This window comes from Vombatus ursinus, unplaced genomic scaffold (assembly GCF_900497805.2).
Source record: "Vombatus ursinus unplaced genomic scaffold, bare-nosed wombat genome assembly UNPS02004422.1, whole genome shotgun sequence".
Classification (NCBI taxonomy): Eukaryota; Metazoa; Chordata; class Mammalia; order Diprotodontia; family Vombatidae; genus Vombatus; species Vombatus ursinus.
The window spans coordinates 735,793-759,058 of record NW_020944200.1 but is presented as its reverse complement, the minus strand read 5'-3'; the positions used below and the strand labels follow the sequence as shown (position 1 = coordinate 759,058).

Here is a 23,266-nt window from a genome sequence, read left to right as displayed (position 1 = left end):
AAGGGATTTTTCCTTAATTGGTATACCTAGGAATATAAGTAAATATATGCTTCTACTAAAAGTTTTAGTCCCAAATTTAGTTTAGCTGAAGTGCTTGAATTTAGAATGCAAAATGAATGCAAGTCAAAATTATATAAGCAAAGCAGAAGTTAACAATTGGGCTGTCATTGGATATGCAATCCATTAATGTACTAACTTTCTCAGTGCCATAGATATCCCTTAAATTGAGCCAAAGTAGCTTTGAATTAGTAAAAGCTCTTCATTTAAAATTGACTTTTAATGTAGATTTCATCACTTTGCCACTATTGTCTAGTAAAACATAGGTGTGTAATGTAATTTATTTGAAACATAGTTGTCAGCTTAAGGTTAAAAAAATATCTTTTTGAAGATCGAGAAAGTGGGCTGTCAACGAACAGGTAGTTCAGAGCATCTAATAACCATTACAGTATTCGTTGAACAAGAATGCCATATAGAAAAATTTGCACACTTAGCTTCCCTCTTAGAAAATAAAATAAAATAATAATTGCTGCTGTCATTGGTTTAGTTTCTGGCTTTGTGCTTACCCATGCAAAAACCTTTAAGCATAAAATTTCCTTTGCACATAGTGAGAATATTTTGCAGTCTGATTAGTATTATGAAATAGAAAAGAAGGTAAGAAATAGAATCCTTGTCTAACAAAAGGACAGATTGGAATTTCCTGAATCTTAAGTGGCTATTGTCTCAGCATTTTTTTTAGAAGTAAGATGTTTTAGTTTTAAAAGGGATTTCAGGTATCATCTAATCTGATACATTTAATTTTACAGATGAGTAAACTGGGGCTCAAAGCAGTTAATTGGTCATACATGTTAAATACTAGAGCCAGGGCTATGCTAACCCAACTGATTGCTCATCCAGTGGTTTATCCACTTTAATACATTACTTCACTAATATGTTGCTAGCTAGTTTTTTTTTTCTTTTAGGAAGTAAAGGGAGGGACTCGCTTGGGCTCTCAAAACGAATTCTGAAATGGCAGAACCAACAAGTGAAACAATTTTTCAGACCTATGCAGCTTAGAACACCAGCGGGAAAGGGTCTGTCTCACTGGAGTGAGAGTGGAGTGGATTACATGATTTAGACATAAAGGGTAGTACTGTAAGCAAATTAGGGGAACATGGGATATTTTACCTGTCAGATCTATGGATAAAAGAAGAATTTATAACCAAACAAGAAATAAGGTAGCATTATGAGATGTAAAATGGATAATTTTGATTACATTAAATTAAAATTTATTTTAATTTAAAATTAAATTTGTTTTGCACAAACAAAACCAATGAATCAAAATTGGAAGGAAAGCAGAAAACTAAGAAAAAAATTTATAGCAAGTTTCTTTGATAAAGATTTCATTTCTCAAATATATACAGAATGGAGTTAAATTTATAAGAATAGAAGTCATTCCCCAATTGATAAATGGTCAAAGGGTATGAATAGGCAATTTTCAGGTGAAGAAATCAAAGCTATCTATAGTCTTATGAAAAAATGTTCGAAATCACTATTGATTAGAGAAATATAAATTGAAACAACTCTGAGGTACCACCTCATACTTATTAGATTGGCTAATTTGACAGGAAAGGAAAATGATAAATGTTGGGAGGGAATGTGTGAAAATTGACACTAATGCCTTGGTGGTGGTGGTGTGAACTGATTCAACCATTCTGGAGATAAATTTAGAACTATGCTTAAAGGGCTATAAAACTGTGCATGCCCTTTGATCCAGCAATACCATGACTAGTGTATCCTAAAGAGATTTTAAAAAACCAGAAAGGAAAAGGGCCTATGTATATAAAAAATATTTATAGCTGCTCTTTTTGTGGTGGTAAAGAATCGGAAATTGAGAGGATATCCATCAATTGGAGAGTGGCTGAACAAGTTACCTTTTTTTTTTTTCTATCACTGCTCTCCTTGCTGTATATGCTTAGAGGGTATGAACAATTGAATGACTTTTCTAAAATTATTGTACCAGTTCATAATTTCACTAGTTAGGTCTGTCTTCCCACAGACCCTCCAAAATTAAATATATCCATTTTTAATTTGATGTGTTAGAGTGTAAACCTCAGAGTTATTTTATTTTTTATTATAATTCAGATTATAATTACTAATTTGCATTTCTTAAAATGTGGCATTTCATTATATTCACATATTAGAGTTTGTTTATTATCCAATTAATAGGTACCCACTTTGATTTCTTTGCTAGAAGAAAAGGTGTTCTTGTGCATATGTATCTATATATAATATTTCTGTTTTTTACTTTCTTGTTCTCTATGCCTAACAGTGGGATTATCAGGGTCAAAGAATTTTAACAGTTTATTCACTCTCCCCCCCAACCATCACCCCCTACAATCCCAAATTATTTTCAAAATGGTAGCTCAATTGACAGGTCCACCAATAACATAATCAGTGTGTTTATATTTTTATGCGTAAAAGGTCTTAAATGTTGACAATAAAAGCTTTTAGTATATTAAATAGTATAATTATAATGCTTTCTATAAAACCTGCCTAGCAAAGTTAAAAGTTTCAGCAGTTATAATGTCATGGTTTAAAAACTGTCTTAAAATATTTTAGGTTATTTTCACTGTAATGAGTATGATAGCCTGAGATCAAGGTGGTTGAAGCAGACACTAGAATCCTTCATCCCACAACCTATGACACATATAATAAAAGTATCCGAATTGGATGGCAGAGAGATAGGAGATACTCAACCCGAAATGTTTGACAAGGTAATAGTATTGGGCAGACTGATTCTAAATATCATTACTACTTTTTTCCAAATATCACTACTACTTTTCCTGTCCTACTTAAACTCCACACACACACACACACACACAGTGTCTCTTGTCTTTTTTTAGTGTCTTCAGAAATTTTAATAAAATGAAAATAGAGGTATCTTCATTTGAAATATTTTCATTTTATAGTATAATTTATTTTATGTTCCATTTGGCTCAAGTATCTGATACCATTGGGGTTGGGAGATTAAAGGGCCTTTTTGTGTTTTCCATGTACTTAAAAGATACTTTGAAAGACCAGATTTTATATAAATGTACTATACATATATGGACATACATATATATATACATACGTATATGTGTAGTTAGGCATAGTAGTGCACACCTGTAATCACAACTACAGGGAGGCTGAATCTCTTGAGCTTGGGAGTGATGAGCTTCAGTGGTCAATAGTTATTAGGTGTCCTCTCTCTCCTGGGAGCAGCTAGCCACCAGCTTTCCCAGAGGGCAAATTGACTCAGGTCAGAAATGGAGATGGCAAAGTTCCCCTGCCAATCAGTAATGAGATTGGGCCTATGGAGCAGCCCCTATAATTCCAGCCTGGCCGAGACAGGAGACCCAGTCTTTAAAAAAGAAAAAAGTACAATATTTCTTTAATTCAGTGGTATTTTAAAATACTAGATAATGATAATTGAAGATTTAAAGGACTTCAAGAGACAAGTAGAAACATATATTCAGCAAATTAAATGCTTAAAATGCAGAAATAAAGTAGTAGTATTTTTAAAATGAATGACTTTTATGCATTGATTTACTCTTGGAAAAGGAATGGCATATCTTATTAATAATTCTTTTCAAGGATCTCCAAACCTTTATTGTGTGTGGAAAATGATTCTCAAAAAGCATATAGTAATAATAATAGCTTACTATTTACATAGCACTTTAAAGTTTATAAACTGCCTTGAATATATCAAGTTTTCTGTCTTTTGTCTTTTTTTTTCTTTAGGTGTTAGTTGATGCCCCATGTTCAAATGATCGAAGTTGGCTGTTCTCTTCTGATACCCAGAAGGCATCCTATAGGTTGAACCAAAGAAAGGAATTGCCTCTTATGCAGATAGAACTACTAAGGTGAGGAATAGGAAGACATATGTTTAATATGTGCATGTTACCAGTTCGACTAGTAAGTGTCAAAAAGTGGTACTGGCTTGTGGATCAGAGGTGTCAAACATGCCTGTCACATTTCTGAGTGTGGCCTAAGCCATATTAAAATGTAACTAGAAAATATTTAACAAAATAAAAATACATTAGAACATAGATAATGTTAATATGTGGTTGACTCAAGGATCTTGAAGTACAGTTTAGTGGTCCCATTTCTTTTTGAGTTTGACACCACTGCTTTGGGAACTTTTTGTTTACCACTTGGGCATGTTTCAGCTGATACCATTTTGGAGTATCATGAAGGTTTATCTTTTGGATACCACACACCTAGGATTCAGGGACTTTGTTTTGCTATGCTACTCCTTTCCTAACATGTCTGTTATACTACAGTAAAAGCAAAATAGTCTGTCAACAAGTGGTTATTTAGCACCTGCTCACGTGTGAGGCATTGTGCTAGGAGCTGGTTATACAAATACAGAGAATGAAACAATCTCTACTTTCAGGGAGTTTATATTCAAACAAGGGAGACACAAGTGTGTGTGTATATATACATATATATATATAGGTACACACAGATAAATCTAAAGAGAATAAATACAGAGTAATTAAATACAAGGTGTTTTGAGAGGGAGTGCACAGTAGCAGTTGGGGGTATGAGAAGGTCTCAGAAAAGTCTTCTGTTTCTAGTAGAGAAATTATTTTATTGTGTTTTAGGTAATTTTGGGATATCAGTCATTAAAAAGTAGGTAGGTTAATTATGTTGTCTCCTGTAACTCAGTTCAAATTAAATAAAGTTTGAGTTGTTTGCTTAGTTTCTAATAGGTTCTCCCTGTTTCGCTCCCATTTCGTTTCCCTCCTTTCATTGGCTTAGTCCTTCAGATTCTTTTCACCTTCACTGCTGGTTTCCTCATATTTTCACCTAAGGCATGAGATATTCATCTGTTCCCTTTGTCAGTAGGAACTCATTATCCTAGGCCCTGGACACCCCCTCAGTTTCAAGTACAACCTTTTTTATTCTCCACCATACTTCAGCTGGGTCATATCACTGGAATTTGTCCCCAGAAGTTGCCTGAACTGCCTTCTTTTTCTCCTGGCACACAGCATCCTAATAATTTCTCCTTAAGTGCCCTTAATTTTTTAGTTTTTTTTTATCTCTGTCTCTTCCTGCAGTTTCTTGTCAAACCTCCACATTCTTTTAAAAAAAAAAAGTATATATGGGGCCACAAGGTGGCACAGTGGGTAGAGCACCAGCCCTGGAGTCAGGAGGACCTGAGTTCAAATCTAGCCTCAGACACTTGACACTTACTATCTGTGTGATCCTGGACAAGTCACTTAACCCCAATTGCCTCAAAAAATAAATAAATAAAATAAATATAAAAATTCTTTGTTAAAAAATATTTTTTAAAAAAGTATATACATATATATATACACACACACACATAAACATGTATATATATGTATATATATAAAATGTGAGTGTATGTGTGTGTATATATATAACTTTTTCCTCAATTACATGTAAAGACAATTTTTAACATTCTTTTTTTATAGTTTTGAATTTCAAATTTTTTCCCTCTCTCCTTTACTCTGCCCCATAGATGGTAAGCAATTTAATGTTATACATATTCAGTCATGTAAAGGATATGATCATATTAGTCATGTTGTGAAAGAAGATACAGACCAAAATTTGAAAAAAACTACATGAATAAAAATACAGAAAGTGAAAATTAGTATACTTTGATCTGCGTTCAGACTCCATCAGTTTTTTCTCTGGAGGTAAATACCATTTTTAATCATGAGTCCTTTGGAATTATCTTGGATCATTGTATTGCTGAGAATAGCTAAGTCATTCACAATTGATCATCATATAATATTGCTGTTACTGTGTACAGTGTTCTTCTGGTTATGCTCACTTACTTTGCATCAGTTCATGTAAGTCTTTTCAGATTTTTCTGAAATCAGCCTGCTCATCATTTCTTTTTTTTTTTTAATTTTTTTCATTAATTAATTTTGATTTATCAACAATCATTTCCATAAGCTTTTAAGTTTAAAATTTTTCTCCTTCCCCCTCCCCCCCTTCCTCCCCAAGACAGCTCACAATCTGATATAGGCTATACATATGCATTCCTATAAAACATGTTTTCACATTAGTCATGTTGTAAGGAAGAATTAGAACCAATAGGAGGAACCATCAGAAAGAGGAAACAAAACAAAACTGAAGAAAAAAAATAGCGCATAGTATGCTTCCATCTGCATTCAGACTTCCTGTCATGAGACCTTTGGAGATGTCTTAGATCCTTGCATTGCTGAGAAGGGCTAAATCTGCCAATGTTAATCATTGCACAACGTGGCTGTTAAGTGTGTACAACATTCTCCTGGTTCCGCTCATTTCTCACTCAGCATCAGCCCATACAAGTCTTTCCAGATTTTTCTGAAGTCAGCCTGCTCGTCATTTCTTATAGCATAGTAGTAGATTCCATTACAATCATATACTGTAGCTTGTCCAGCCATTCCCAAATTGATGGGTATCCTCCAATTTCAAATTTTTTGCCACCACAGAAGGAACTGCTATAAATATTTTTGTACAAATAAGTCCTTCTCTTTCACTTCTCCACCCCCCTCCCTTTTTTTAAAACTACTTTGGGATATAGACCTAATAGACCTGGTAGTGGTATTGCAGGGCATGCATAGTTTTATAACCCTTTAGACATAGTTCCAAATTGCTCTCCAATTGTTCACAATTCTATCAAAAGTTCGTTAGTGTCTCAATTTTCCCACATCTCCTCCAATGTTTATCCTTTTCCTTTTCTTCAAAATAGCCTATCTGATAGGTATGAGGTGGTACCTTAGGGTTGTTTTAATTTGTGTTTCTCTGATGAATAGTGATTTAGAGCATTTTTTCATATTACTGTAGAAAACTTTGATTTTTTCATCTGAAAACTGCTAGTTTTTTTTCCTTTGACCATTTATCAATTGAGAAATAACTTGTTGTTATAAATTTGAACCAGTTCTGTATATATTTGAGAAATGGGGCCATTATTAGAGACACTTGCTGTAAAAGTTGTTTCCCAGCATTCTGCTTTCCTTCTAATCTTGGTTGTGTTGTTTTTTGTGTGGGTGTGTGTGCAAAAACTTTTTAATATAATCAGAATTATATATTTTACATCTAGTAATACTCTTGATCTCATTTGTTCATAAAGTTGAGATCTGACAGGTAAACTATTCCTTTATTGAATCACTGGCAATAGTGGCGGTTTCCAGACTTCTCAACCCACAAGCGCCAAAGACAGCTTAGAAGGTCAGCATGGTCTGGCCTCTGCCCCAGCAAATCAGGAGCATGGTTTTGTTATTACACAGATTTTTATAAACTGCTGACTGAATCATCTTACCTGAAATACAAGTTGATACTTAGAAAATCTGACATCTTGTAAAGGAGTAATAAGTGTTTTTCTCTAATACTAGAATTATAGGCAGGAGTTGCCTTACCTATGTTTTTTCATAGAGTCATCTAAGTCAAGAGTTTTTTCATGTAGGGACCCATGGAATGTCTTTAGGGGGTCCATTGAATTTTGAAAGGAAAAAATTACATCTTTATTTAAATGTAATTCATTTCCTTTCTAGTCTTTTATATTTTATTTTATGCATTTAAAAACTTTATTCTGAGAAGGCTTCACTATACTGCCAGAGTAGAGTTGTCCATGACATCAGAAAAGTTAAGAATCCCTGATCTAAACTGTTTATAGCTATTGAAAAAGTTATAATTTTGTATACTGCATGTATCATATTTAAATAGATCATATTCACAACATGACTACTATGGAAGTGTTTTGCATGACTACACATGTATAACATGTATCAAGTTGCTTGCCTTTTCAATGAGGGTGGGTGGGGAGGGAGGAAGGGAGAAAATTTGGAACCCAAAGTTTTAAAAATACATGTTAAAAAAAATTGTTTTCACACACAACTGGGAAATAAGAAATACAGGAAATGGGGTATAGAAATCTATCCTACCCTACAGGAAAATAGAAGGGGAAGGGGTTAAGAGAAGGGGGGGTGAGATAGAAGGGAGGGCAGATTAGGGGAAGGAGTACACAGAATGCATGCCATCTTGGGGTGGGGGGAGGGATTAGATGGGGAGAAAATTTGGAAAATCTTGTGGAAGTGAATGTTGAAAACTAAAAATAAATTAAAAAAAGAAAAACAATAAAAATGATGGAAAAAATAAATAGATCATAAATTCACACCCTCAGTTTAGAGTTATAAACTCTTTATATTTTCTTTTTCCAACATTAGTTATAAACTGTGGAGAAGCATCATGGTTACAGTGGCAAAAGTGCTAATTTATCACTTACTAAATGTCTGAATTTGAAAAATTGTTGAACTTCTCTAGGCCTCAGTTTTCCCATCTGTAAAATGAGGGGGTTGTACTAGATGACCTCTAAGGTCATCTATAAGTATATGATCTTCTTTAGTCACCAGGGATAAGCCCGAATGAAATGACTCTATAAAGTGCAGATACAAGAATGTACGTTTTTTCTTAATATGAGTGGGGGAAGAGAATAAGTATTTATATAGTGCCAATTAGATGCCATGCACTGTGCTGTGCCCTTTACAAATATATCATTTGTTTCTCGCAATAAACCTCCAAGGTAGTTGGTGTTTTCATACCCATTTCACAGCTGAGGAAACTGAAGCAAACAGAGGTTAAGTGATTTGCCCAGGGTCACACAGCTAGTAAGTATTCTAAGGCTGGTTTGGAACTTAGGTTCTCCTAACTCAAAAACTCTATCCATTGCATCACCTGAAGAATTTTTCACTTTGTTGAATTCAAAGACTATGAAGACAGTATATATATCCTAAAAAGGATGAGTTTAATATTGAATATAATTAATAACTTTTATCCATTAACCACCATCATCATCATCATAATCAGAAGATTAGACTTTGCTATTGAATTTATAAGATGTGCTACAGATATAACTGTTACATGTGTGTGCCCGAAACCTTTTTTTTAAAGGTGAGAGGGTTGAAAAAAGAGAATAATAGAGCATTATTGTAATTCTCTATATGTGGAATTTGAAAAACTTTTATCTTATTGCCATTAGCAATACAAACAAATCATTTTCCAAAATAGCCTGTGATGAGGGATTTTTGTCACGTACTGTACTGAACAAATCAGTTCTCTGTGAATATTTGTCATAATGTATCACCTCAGTACTCTTCAAATATTAGAGGTAATTGAGGGAAAACAATACTAAAAATAATGTAAAGATTGGTGTTCTTCAAACATTTTATAGAGGTAGTGCAAGGAAATTTTGCATGATTTAAGTGAAAAGGACCTAACCAAAACTTAAGGATTTTTAACAGAAATGTGAATGTCTTAGTGAATGTAATGCATCATGTCACCCATTTCCTTAAGAAGTCAGTCACATATAAAACATGGACCCCTTCTGGTTTTTTCCCTTCTGTGTTTGACAAGCAAAATTTAATTTGTGAATTTTTGTTAAAAGTAAATACTGCTCATCTGGTGAAGCTATATGAATTTCTTTTTTAAATTGTTTTTCTTATATACTTGATAACCATAAGAAAAACAGTGAAATAAACAAGTAAAATATGGGGCAAAATCTTACTCATATTTATACTCAACCTTTAACATAGAAGAGCCAAAAGAAACAACAGACAGTAAATTAACAGTAAAGTTAATACTTTTATTTTTTTATCCCCTTCTGGGTCTTGTTGAAGTTGTGTCCTTGAGACCTGTTTTCCTTCCTTTCTTTTCTTTTAAAAAATATGTAGTTGATATCAGTGCGTATAAAATTTTGCTTTGTAGTCATCATGTATAGATTACTGACATTTCCTTCCATGTTTTATGTTCATTGTTTTCATCTGTTCAGTTTTGTTAACAGTCCTCATCTGTGCCTGTCTCAGGACAGATTCCTGGTAGTTCATGGTCTGTGCTGGAGCAAAATGTCATTTAGCAGTTAACAAAAGATTGACTTAACCATGATAGAAAAAGGATATTTATGGAATATAGGCATTGAGAACCCCTTGAGTAAGTTTTGAATTTACTGGCTTTATAAAATGATTGTTCATAATTGGCCTTGGTTTAAGTGTTTCATTATTTGTGAAGGGGAAGGCAGTGGAAAAAGGGGAGGGGGAAGAAGAAGGCAAAGTTGCAGTGGTTGGTGAATTATGAAAGAGATAAAGGGACAGATTTGGACCTTCATTCTAAGTTGATGTATTCTGTACTGGCTGGGGGGTTCTTGGGCTAAATGAAAGGGAATCTTATGGATTATTATATTTTATAAACTTTTTAAAGTAAAAGAAGCCAATCATTTTCCCTTTGGTGAAAGTCTGTGTTATGAGTAATCAGATTTAAATGGTAGAAAAGAAGGTGGGTGAAAAAAAGAACAGAAGATTCCCCAAAAAATCGCCCATCACCCCACCCCACCCTTTACAGATCCTTCCCCCATTGTTTTTTTGAGGGCTTGGTCTGCTCCTGAATTAGAGGCGGAATGAAGTTTTGTCTAAAATAGGGTTTCTTAAACTTTTTCCACTTGCAACCCCTTTTCACCCAAGAAATTTTTACATGACCCTGGGTATAAAGGTATATAAAATAGGTATGCAAATCAAACCAAAATTTAATTCTTTTTTTTTGTTTTTGTTTTTTTTGGTTAGGCAATGGCGTTAAGTGACTTGCCCAGGGTCACACAGCTATTAATATGTGTCTGAGGCTGGATTTGAACTGTCTTCCTGAATCCAGGGCCGGTGCTCTATCCGCTACGCCACCTAGCTGCCCCTCAAAATTTAATTCTTTATGTAAAAATACTGAGGTGGATGTGCTTGTTTATTTTGACATAAAGAATTAAATTTTGGTGGAATATTTGATACTACAGGATATGGAGCATCTTCAATGTTTTTCAGAATTGATCGATATTTTGACTTTATGAATATCAATTTTGAGAACACTGCTTCTCATAAATACATAGTATAAAATGGCAGAAGTATCTTTACGGCCTTTTTAGAAATTGTTGTAAATTCTGTCCTAATCCCAAGCTAAAATTCATTTAATGATTTTGCATGTACAGTAAAAACACAGCAATTCATAACATACAGTAGTCTCAAATCTGAGCTGAGGTGTTTCTGGCAGCATTTGTTGGCCTTGTGTGGTGTGCAAAGTGCACATGTTGTGTGTTCAGATCCAAGGCTGCAGCGAAGTTGCGTAGTGCAGCACAGGCAAGTACTGCCAGAATCACCTTGGATTCATTACACATTTGATTTTTAATTAATTTTTGGTTGTTGCACATTCAGAAACCTTTTCCTGTTGCCATATTTTTCGTGACCCCCACATTCAGTTACATGACTCCATGTGGGGTTGCCACCCATAGTTTAAGAAGCACTGGTCTAAAGGCAGGTCTACTGTGGGCTGAGACTAGGGCTTCATCAATTAGACCATCCAAGAGGAAGTAGCTAGTTTTCTTCTTAAATCACATCACTTCCACACCCATACCTATGCCATATATTTTTTTTTTAAAAGTCATTAAAATAGTAAATATTGAAAAATAGTAGATTGACTTGGAAAAAAAAGTGGAACTGTGTAATGAAATACAAAAACCCCCTTAAGCTATTAATACTTTACTTTGGTATTTTGTAAGATTCATGATTTCATCAGTGTGACTATGCCTTCATTCATTCAACAAAAATTTTTCAACCTCTCCATCATTCTTAAGTTAACATCGCTGAAAAATTAATGACTTACTAGCCCACCTTCTGAAGATGTTCTTTACATTAGGAAAATTTTTGGTCATTACCTTAAATGATAGACACGATTTGTTACCAGGCCCATGTTTGAAGTCTCTCCAACTTGGTAAGACTTCTGAAGCCGGTCCATTGTTTGCATAGACTCTGAGAATCCACAGTTATTTGTGCACCAGTGTGGCCTTGGAATAGAACTTTAGAGAAGACAACTGTTAATCATTGCTTACTTAAATTCTCAGATTCTCTCCTAGTTCTAAATAGAAAATTTACCCTAAATCTTTTCTTAGAGTCAAAGTCCTTCTAGGACTTAGACTAAGCTCTAACCCCAACTCCAGTTTTTGGTAACTCCAGTGTAAGGTAAGCTTTACCTTAATCATTTTCTGTTTTGAATTTATATGTGAAAAGATGTCATTTGCCTTCTAAGTACTCCTAATTGGCTGTCAGTATATTCCCTCCCTTTGCTTCCCTCCTTCAATTTTGCACTAGGAAAAATTCCATTTATTTTTTTTTTTTTCGTCTTACAGGGCTTGGCTTAATTCAGAAGAAGCTAGTATTCAGTATTGCTTATCAGTAAACCTTCTGACTATCCTTTTTACAATCAAGAGGTTTCCCTCCAAAGAACCCTAATTAACTGTGCTCTTCCCCACAGTTAACTGGAATTACCATGTAATTGGTGATTAATCACTCATATTTCTTTAGTAAACTTTTATATCTGCAAACATTTTTGTAACTTGGTCTCTGCTGGAGATGTTTGCAACATATTTTCTTTTTCTTAAAGGAGACATAGCTCTCTTACTTTCCATCCCCAAAAGTAGCTTAAAAAATTTAAGGAATATATGTTGTAAAAGAAAGCTGTAGAATAATCCCGGTCTTGGGTTATTCAGAGGTTTTTCAAAATAGTGATACAAATGAAATACAGTCATTAAGTACATTCACTGTTAAGCCCATAAAATAGAAAATACTCAAGAATGGCATAAACCATGATTTGTCATCCCTTTCACAGAAGTTATTTGTTGTCTGTATTCACTCCCGAAGGACCAAAATCAGCCTTTCAGCAAAAAAGAGAATTGACTTCAGTAATAAGAAAAAATAATCTCTAGAGGAACTTAATCTCACAAGGTGATTGTGATCAATATTGAGACATTGAATTTTTGATCTGCATTTACAAACTACTTTTATAATAGGTAGTTTATTACTAGGAATTTGATTCAGGAGTACCCCTCAGGCTTTGAAAAATGCATTTAATTCTAGTTTAATATGTAACTCAGATTTTAAAAATAACTAGTTTTCTAGTGGTTATAAGACATGGCTCAGAGGGCAGTGGAGAAGCCATGATTGAAGCAGGCCACAGCATATTACTAAATGTACTCTTTCTTGTTCCTAAGAGACAGATATCAAGGAAATGTATGATTGGAAAAGGGATTGGAAAAGGTCTGTCATATAGTGAGGGCAAGCCTGTGTCCTGCACTGTTACATATGAGATTTTAAAGATTTAGAGAAAGGCATCCGGTGTGTTGAGTAAATCATTTATGGAAGACTGATGGAAAGAAATGGACAAGAATAGAAAAAGATAAAAAATGTATATATGGGTTTGTAACTTGTACCATTAGAAAGCATATCTCGTATCAGTGAGATCCCAGATCCATTGAAATACTGAAGTATAATTTAGAACCTGAAACAATTTTAAATAAGATGTTTATTTGGTTGATCACTTCCCTGCTTTCCCCCTTTCACTCTCTCTTTTCTTTGTTAGATCAGTTGTTGTGGCATTTTTGTTTGTCTACCCTCTGCTTTTATTAAACAAAGAATAATAAATTACCAACTAGTCAGTGTGGTGGATAGTGCTGGGCCTAGGGTCATGAAGACCTGAGTTTACATCCTGCCTCAGACAGTTAATAGCTGTGTGACTCTGAACAAATCACTTAATTTCTCTTTGCCTCAGTTTCCTCAGCTGTAAAATGGGGATAAGAGCACCTATTCTCTCCTCCACCCCATTCCGTGCCACCTTTGCTGTTTGAAGATGAAATGAGGTCTTTGTAAAGCACTTAGCACAGTGCCTGTCACATGGCACAAAGTAGTGCCATGTAAGTGCTTAATCTCTTCTTCCCCTGATGGGAGAGTGAAACAATGAGAAACAGACAGTGGTCAAAAAAAAAATTAAAAAAATAGGAATTGCTGGAGAACAAAAAGAAAAAAGTTGGAAATAAATTACTATAAAAGCCAGGGAGCTTGAGGAAAAACTACAGACTAGGAAAGAAATGTAAGTAAAACAAAATCCAATAAATGTTTGGAGGAAGAAAAGAAATAAAACATAGAGGGTAACAGAGTTGGGAGAAGAGGCATATAAAAAAGAACACATGAGATGCAACAACTTTATGGACCTACTAGTTAATAATTGGCTAAAAATATTAATATTTTAATGAACATCTAGTAATACAAATATTCCTATTATGTTCTAAATCATATTAATAAACATTTTTTGTTATCTTTATCCTGTTTACCATACTCACTAAAGTAACCTCTCCCTCTACATTACTAGAAATGACATTTTCCATGAAATCAAAGTTGCCAATCCTAACTCCAAGAGCCATCTCAGCTTTCCACATGACTATAAATTTATCCATGAAATACATTGTATTGACAAATAGTTAATAATACATTCCATTAAACAGTTATTTAATTTCTTTAGGAAGTTGTTAATGCTGCCTAATTAATTATTTCCCCACTTTCCTCAATAAGTTCTTGTTTTTTTGGCGAATTTAAGTTCTTGAAATGATAGGGCCTCTGTCCTTACATACCTTCCATCTACTCTGTGACAAAAATTTTGTGAAATTTGAGAGGTTTCTCCCATTTGGAATCAGTGTTAGTGCCACTCAGACTCCAGGGTCTAGTAATAACTGCTTTGATCTTGATATGAAAAATTCCCTTTCTGTTCTTTCTTTTGGTTAAGATAGAAGAACTGTCAAAAAAAATGCCACTTTGTTGCAAGGAATCAGACATAAGAAGCTAAAGTCATTAGTTGCCTGTCTAGGGAGATAAGGGAAGGAATTTTAAGGAATCTCTGTTATATGGAAGTGGAAGTTAATGCCATAGCTGGAGCTTTCTGTATGTTCTGTTGCCATGTGGAACAAATGTGTGTTGCCTCCCTGGTATCTTGGATATTTATACCAAAATTTCAAAGAAACTTTTAAGTCAGCATTTCCCAACACTGAGCATAATGCAAAATAGATTAGTCCTGGTAACTGGGAAATTCCATTGGCTGGCCCCAGTGAAAAACAGTGGCAAAGAACAGAGAAACAAAATAAAAACACATAGATGTTAACATAGCACCTTATAAAAACTACTATAAAATCTTGGTCACTGCTTTTGTAAGACAGATGGGTTATTTTATGTCTTGCTTGTAAGTTTCTAGTTTGCCATTAATTAAAATTAGTATTAGTATTTGTATTGTTACATTCCTAATATTCCTTGTTTTTTGTATTTTTGCATATTGAGCTCATATATTCTAAAAAGCCTGAGTGACTTTGGGGGCCACCTGATTACAGCAAGTTGGCATCTCCTTTGAACTTGTGCAAAACTGGCTCCTTGAGACTCAGAAAAAGTTCTCATCATCAGAGTTCTTAGCATTGTCAAATGGCTTAATGTCAGAAATAGCCATGGTTTTGGAAATAACACTGAGAAAGATGCATTAGCATCTGCTTTGCCATTTGTAGCTTTGTAGTGTAAGGATCACTGGGCCTTTCTAGCTGCCCTAAAGCTAAATACTTCTTTATATGTTATCTTGCCACATTTGAATGTAAACTTCCTTAGGGCAAGAACCATCCTGCTTCTCTGTCTCTATCTCTGTCTCTCTGTCTCTATCTTTGTCTCTCTGTCTCTATCTTTGTCTCTCTGTCTCTCAAATTCTCCCCCTTTTTCTTTTTTTTATTCTCCTGCCTTAAATCTCTCTCAGTCCAGTTCATCCTCCACTTAACATACAAAATTGATTTTCCACACGCTCAGAACTGACTCTGTTATTCTTTGCAATAAGCTCCGATAGCTCCCTGTTACTGACAAGGTCATTTGTTTGGAATTTAGAACCCTTCTTATCTTTCCAGTTGTCTTACATTTTAATCCCCTTAATGTCTAGCTATTCTTTTCACTTATGTATGACTTGTTCTCTACCAAATTCATGTGGCACAGTGACGCTGAACTTGGACTCAGGAAGACTCCAAGTTTGATTCCGGTTTGAGGCACTTGCCAGGATTGTGATCCTAGGCAAATCACTTAACCTCTGTTGGCCTCAGTTTCCTTATCTATAAAATGAAGAATTTAATAGCATTTGCCCCTCAAAGTTGTGAGCATCAAATAAGGTAATATTTGTAAGGCTCATTGCAAACCATAAACACAATGTAAATAGTAACTGTTATTACTTTTTTCCCCCCACTGGATAGCCCCCTTGTCTGCTGTCTCTCCACTTCTACCTACAAGCTTCCCAAGCTAGCTTCCTTCAAGACTTAGGTCAGACTGTACCTTCTGCAGGAATCTTAAGATTCTACCTTCTGCAGGAATTTTATGCAGGAAGGCCAAGGGCTTCTTAAATATATTGATTAAATGTGAATTTGGTGAGACCAATCTGTCAGACTTGAGAATTGAGGAAAGTATACCTTTTCTTTTAAAAATGACCTTTTTTAAAGGTTTAAATTTCTGACAGAACAATCATTTGGCAGTGTTAATTACTGTTTTTCATTGAACTCCTATAAATTAGCTTCATTTTATGAAGCAATAACCTCTCTCTAAGCTGAAAAAGAAATTGCTAAGAGTGTAATATCATAAGGGAAGTTTGTTGATCTCACTTTATCCCCTCATTTGAGCTCTTAGTTTGCTTGTAGGTGAATAAACTTTGAATTCAGTTCAATTCACCATACGTATCATAGGTTCTGAGTTAGAAAGAACTTTAGAATTTAAACATTTAACTCCTTTATTTTTACAGATGAGAAAAAATGAGTCTCACAGAGATAAAGTGATTTGCCCAAGGTCAGAAAAATAAGAAGTGGGTAGGGGTGGAGGGATGGCAAGAATCTAAACTCAGGCCCTTTGATTTCAGAACAAGATATTTTTAGTATCTGAAAGTATCTATTAGTAATCGAGACAGAAGAGGGACAATATTAGAGAACAGCTAGCTGTCCAGCTTTGCCAGAATACAGAGTAAATGAAGAGAAATAGAAGGAATTAAGACTGAGAAGATTGGAGAAAGTCTGTGGAGGACCAAATAACAAGCTAAAGAGTTTCAATTTTATCCTAGAAACTAATGACAGACTGAAGGTTTTTGAGTGGGAAAGTAACGTGGTTCAGTTCAATTATTTTGACAGCTCTGCCAAGTATAGATTGGAGAAAGGATTGTTTGGAGTCAGTCAGGAAGACTTAATTAGAAGGCTACTGCAGTAGTCAATGTAAGAGGTATGAAGGCCAAAAAGTAGGAGTAGTCATTCTGGTTTTCATTGTTTGGTTTTAGTGGGAGGAAGAGATAAAAGTGGAACCTAAATATGATTTGGTCCTATTTTAAAAAAGTTTCCAAAATATTGGTTTCTGTAGTTGTTTTACATAAATATTTTGCATCAAATTGTTATTGGGAAAGACAGCGAATATGACTTGAATATATGCTTGAGCACCATACAGAGAGGATTTAAAAAGGATTTATTTTCCTGATGATCATGACTTACAGCATTAATGAAAAAACAAGTTCTGTTTGTGATTTTGACCGAAAGATGGCACTGTTGCTATTGTTTCTGTATTTTGCCTTTTTTAATGCAGAAAAGGGTTAAATTTTGTGATCCAATTGACACTGACCCAGCAGAGTGCCACATATCTAATCGTTCACAAAAAGAAACAACTAAAAAGTGGAATTTGTATCATATAAAGTGTTATGCCAAGACTTCTAATATCAATTTATAAAAATAACATACTGTATTTGAAATACTTATGATTTACCCTTGGAACAAAATAACATAGCCTTCCATTGTTTAATTTGATATTTGTATGAAACGGCCTTTACTTTGTGACTTTTAATAACTATCAAGTCTCCATGACATTCTAAAATGTTCAGTTTTTCAGTCATTATGTTCATACTTTTTTCAGGCTGGTACTTTTTTTTTCTAAAAACAAGGCATTAAAGCCAACTAGTCATTTTCTTCTGTTTTCCTTTCTCACTATATTTTACCTGATTGCTACTTGTTTGGATATGAATTTTGCTAAGATTACTGAAACTTAAAGAGTCATCTATATACTACTTGTAATTTGTCCTGGCCCCTAATACATCAATTTCTATTACTAAGTCTTTTTCAGTTATTGCTTTCTGTGAATTAGGAATATTTGTGCATCAGTTTTCCAGGGCATGGTAACAGTTGAAAAACAGTGAAGTTGGAACAAAGCAAATCTAACTCTAGGAAAATGAATGCTTTTGTAAATTGAACCAATTTTAATCACCCCCCTCTGGCCATCTCTCATGTTTTGGGGGAGAGAACTGATTAACTTAATGCTACTATCTCCACTTCCTCACTGCCAGCAGTTGATTTGATAGTGTTTTGACAACATATGATTTTTATTTAAGCAGTAAGACTTGTGAATATGTTCCTTAATTGATGTTTTTGCATATTTATAGTTAGATGCTTCAAAATTTAAAATAATTTTACTTTAGTCCAAATTAAGTTATCTTTAATACATAAGCACAGGGAAGGCTATGTGATTTTTACCAGTGCTCTGCTTTATTTCTAGTAGTCCACTTCTGGTGTGCTTTTCTGCAACCTATGAGCATTAAGTAATTTAAATAAAATATTTTCAGGGGGTTCCTTAAGTGAACAGTATACACACACATATACATATATGTGTGCACACATTTGTTCATAAATATGTATACATATATGTATTATAGTGTTCACTTAGAAACCTCTTTAGATATGTATAGAAATATGTATGTATGTTTGTGCACACATACATCACATATGTACCAACAAGCATTTATTAAACAATTACCGTGTGCCAGGCACTGTGCTCAGTGCTGAGGATGCACAGCAAAAGCACCTCCCATACTTCCCAAACCTGGTTACCATACTGACCCCTATACTATCACTTTAGATCCTGGGAAAGTAGGCTCAAACTTACAGTAATTTTTTTTTTTTTAACAAATCATTCACCTACCAAGTTCATTTATGAATGTGGTGTACCTGATAGATGAGCCCTTTCTTCTTGTAGGATCCAGCATCTTGGCTGCATGGTTAACTTAACTGCTGAGCTGGTTTCCAGTCATTCCTTTGAACAGTGCTGGCTTGGATTCTGGGTTCCAGGATTATGTTAGCTCACTCTCTTAACCTTTCAAAGATTACAAGGTTGCAAAATAATCCAATATTCCTTCATCTAGGGGCAGCCGGAAAGAATAGATAAAATAGAGTCAGAACAGAATCAGTAGCTTCAGGGCCATACCCTCCTGGACCATGTGTTGGCAGCTAGGGTAAGGCCATAGGCAACTGGAAGAAGGAAGCTGTTACCCTTCTGCAACAGCAGGGCCTCATGCCCTTGACTTTATTGTGGCTTCAGATGAGAAAGGGTCTAAGGGCCCCCCTCACCTAGATGTGCAGCTGTGTGTCCTCCTTGATCACCCCAGGAAAGGGGAAAAGTGCCAAATCATCTAACTAGTGTCTTTGTAAGCATTTACTGTATAATCTGGCTTCTTTAAGGCAGTGATTAGTTAGAGAATAGCACAAAAGGGTGTGGTAATGGTATCCATATTTTCATAATTTCTATACTTTACAAATGTCTGTGGTTCCTGTATTGTGCAGTTTAGTCCCATAGGGCAATCTGTGAGATATAACCAGTAGCTTCTTTAGTGACTGGGAGTTAGACTAGATGATCTAAAAGGACAAGAGGTAAGCCCCTTCTTCTGTAGGACTGTGACAGCTAAGTAGGGGGAAAGGGAAGGGCAGAAAGATGAAGAGTGAGGAGAAAAGCTTGTAGAAAATGCTTATTTTCCTTTTGTCAATAAAATACCAATGATATTGATATGAGCATTTCTAAATAAAGCAAGACTTGTCAAGAATGGTCAAAGAATGAATCTTTCTGAATAGCTGAGTTTTCGACATTGCTGAGGAGTTGTACTTCAAAGTTTCAATGTCTTTTATTTGTTGGCTTTTTTCTGGAGAAGATAGAGTACAATAGTAGGCAGTTGAAGGTCTCAAGCCCTTCTAGAAATCTGACTTTCGAGAAGGCTGGATTCTTTTGGGGAGGAGAGTGCAGGAGATACTGTTTATTCTTTAAAGTAAAATTCAACCTTCAAGAATCTTCCAACATGATATTAGAAATCATAGGAGATTCAAGGATAATTGCAACAACACATAATTTTCACTCCTCCACAATTTATTGTCAGATCTCACTACATACAGAGGTTGTCTGAAGGTTTCTCAAACCTTTCACACTTCCCAGGCACCTTCCTAGCTGAGACTTTCACTTCATATTTTAATTGAGAAAGTAGAACTCATTTTCATGAAGCTCCTTCTTCTCCACTTCATCTCGGAAACTGTCTTTTCCTGTACTCTTATCTCAGAAAAGAAGGAAGGAAGGAAACATACATTTATTAAACACCTACTATGTGTCAGGCACTCTGCTAAGTGCTTTATAAATATCTTATTTGTCATAACAGACCTGAGAGGTAGGTGCTCTTATTACCCCCATTTTACAGTTGAGGAAACTGAGGCAGAGGTTAAGTGACTCAGATTCATAACCACTCAGAAGAGTTTGGCCACATAGTGAAGAGGCTGAGTTCTGAAAAGTCAATTAGTTTTACTCAACCTAAGTTTACAAATGATTAAACTAACCCTTGTTAATGGGTTGGGGGGGGGGGAAGCACCTTTGGATCTGCTTATCCTTAGCTATATGAATCAGTCTTCAATTTCATTCTTCTTCAGATGTTCCCCTTCTTAATCACATAGATGACTACCAATATATTAACTTTCTACTGGAACAAGTGTGCGTGAAAAATCAGGCAATTGAGTAATATAAAAAGGTATAGGTTTTATTTATATTAGTCATTTTGTCTTTTTTGTCATGAGGCTACCTCAAAGAGGATTAACTGTAGGTAGCAGTGTGTTTGTAAATGTTTAACAACCAGCTCTCCTGAGAAGAAAAGTGTATCAGAAACATTCTTAAGCTTAATTTACATTATTAACGTTTTTTCTATCACTTTCTTAAATCTAGATAATTATTAAAATAAATCCTAATTTGTAGCATTTGCCAGTTTCTGAGGTATAAATGATCACATTGATAATTTAACATTTGGCTTTCAAAGGCTGGATTGAGTTAGCTTCAGCACACCCCTGATTGTAGGTCTTTATGTTTGGGATAGTTTGTAAAATATTAATTGCTAAGATGAAAAATGACAAAGTTACAAATAAAAAACAAAATATAATATGCATTTTCAACAAAAGGAATATTGAATTGTGGTAAAAATAACCAAACAAAAACTTTTACATTAATCTAATTTCAAAAATTGGAAGAAAAATAATTATAGAATATGTTAAGGTATAACTAAGACTAGAATTAAAAATTACAGAACGGCCTAACTTATTTTTTAAAAGCTAACTCAGCTTAATCAAGAAATTTTCATTATGTTAATTTTTTTCGCTTGATAGCCTCTTGTTTTTCTTTAACTCATACCAACCTTATGTATATATTTTTCTGATTACTTGTAGATCTGCAATCAGGGCATTGCGTCCTGGAGGATCACTTGTTTATTCTACATGCACCCTTTCCAAGGCAGAAAACATTGATGTGGTCGATCAAATCCTAAATTCTCATAGTAACATAATCCCAGTGGACATGAAGGAAATGGCCAGTGCAGTGTCTCATGAGTTCACATTTGCTCCTAATGGACAGGAATATGGGTTGTTGGTGCTTCCAGACAAAGGTAAAGCCTGGGGCCCGATGTTTGTAGCAAAATTAAACAAATCAGTATCCTGAACATATGTTTTATAAATCATATAGACAAATTGTTCTTTTTTTGCATGATCTGTACATAGGAGTATGTAAACAGTTATGCTGATACTATTCTTAGGTATTTGGAATTTTAGTCTATTAGATTCATATTTTATCCCCTCATATAGAATCTATGCTTGAGGCTTTTTTTCTTGGAAATACATCATTAAAAATTATTTGAAGTGGTTGTAGGTGATAATTATTTTGCCCTGTATTTTACTTGATATTTTATAGTTAAAATCATCAGAATGCACATTTTTGTTAGTAAAAATTTAAGTGTTGATGTTTTAAACCTTGAGGAAAATTAATATTAACTGATATTAATTTGTGAATTCATTTTTTTCCTCATGTTTTTGTGAAAGATCCCACTCCTGAAAGGTTAGTCTCTGTGATCAGTCCCAAACCCCAGGGTATCTCCTTGTTAACCAGCTTAGGCTCGGTTCCACCAAAATGGGACCCTGGTTTCTGTAAACAGAAGCCAACCTGAGCTAGGTCCTCCCCTAGGGACATATCCCTTTTTCTTTACTTTTCTCCTCATCAAAGTTGGGAGTAACCTGATCTAAACCAGGGATTAGGGTGGTTTTTCTAGCCAAGATTATAGAGGCAGTTGTGTTTTCATGATCAGCCCTCTTTCCCCAGCTGCCTCTCTCTACCCCAACCCCCAGTGGTTGGTTGGGTGATTTGTTGTCCTTTGTTCTCGAAGAAGACCAAAGTGACATCACTGTGCTAGAGTCAAGTTATAGTGTGTCCGACTGTGGCTGATCAGACCAATATGAGCTCAAACATTCTACCACAGGTCAGGCACAAATAGTCCATGTGAAGATTTGAGGTGGATTCCTTAAATTTGAACATCTTGCATTTCTTTTGAGCTTCTTCAGTTCTGCATTGCTCATAGAGCACAGCACCTTCTCTGATGAGGGCACACCATGCTGATTGGTCCTGTGCCAGTGTCTACCATGTCACATAATCAATTCCAAAGTTCTTTTTTTTTTTTAATTTTAAATTAAAATTTTTTTTTTAATTTTTTAAATTAAATTTTAAATTTTTAAATTTTTATTTTTAGACATTTGGGGTTAAGTGACTTGCCCAGAGTCACACAGCTAGTAAGAGTGAAGTGTTTGGTCTGAGTCTAGATTTGAACTCAGGTCTTCCTGACTTCAGGGCCAGTGCTCTATCCACTGTGCCACCAAGCTCCCCAATTCCAAAATTCTTAAGAAGAACCTGGAGAGTGTCCTTGTATCACTTTTTCCACCATGTGAAAGCTTGTTGGGAGGAGTTAAGAACTCTTCACTCACATCATTAAAATGTCCACCAATTGGGATTGCCTTGCTTTGCCAGGGGTGGTCCAAATAAGATACTGTCAGGCCAGTCAGAAAGAAGACACACCTGGATTTAAAAAGCCTTTTCAACTCATGTTCATATTTTTTTTGGCACAAACGAGGGCGGCCAGAGATCCCTTTGCTAATGAGTTCAGTGCTCCATTAATAACGATATTTCACTTGCAGTAATTGCCTGATTTTTATCAGTGTGGTAAAATTCTCCCATGACAACCTTTAAACTTGAATATCTACTAGCTGTCTTGTTTTTTTCCC

The 23,266-nt window shown here is 34.9% G+C and overlaps 1 protein-coding gene across 2 annotated transcripts in view; it reads left to right on the top strand.

Annotated features, from left to right (window-relative positions):
• NSUN3 (NOP2/Sun RNA methyltransferase family member 3) overlaps positions 1 to 22,432 on the top strand; it is a 36,981-nt gene extending 14,549 nt beyond the window's left edge. For both annotated transcript variants that reach the window (XM_027835919.1, XM_027835913.1), the window contains exons 4-6: positions 2,599 to 2,753; positions 3,763 to 3,884; positions 21,392 to 22,432. In XM_027835919.1, coding sequence (XP_027691720.1) covers positions 2,599 to 2,753; positions 3,763 to 3,884; positions 21,392 to 21,659 — 545 coding nt within the window. In that variant the 3' untranslated portion in view covers positions 21,660 to 22,432. The remainder of the gene's footprint in view (positions 1 to 2,598; positions 2,754 to 3,762; positions 3,885 to 21,391) is intronic.
• The last annotated feature ends 834 nt before the right edge of the window (positions 22,433 to 23,266 follow it).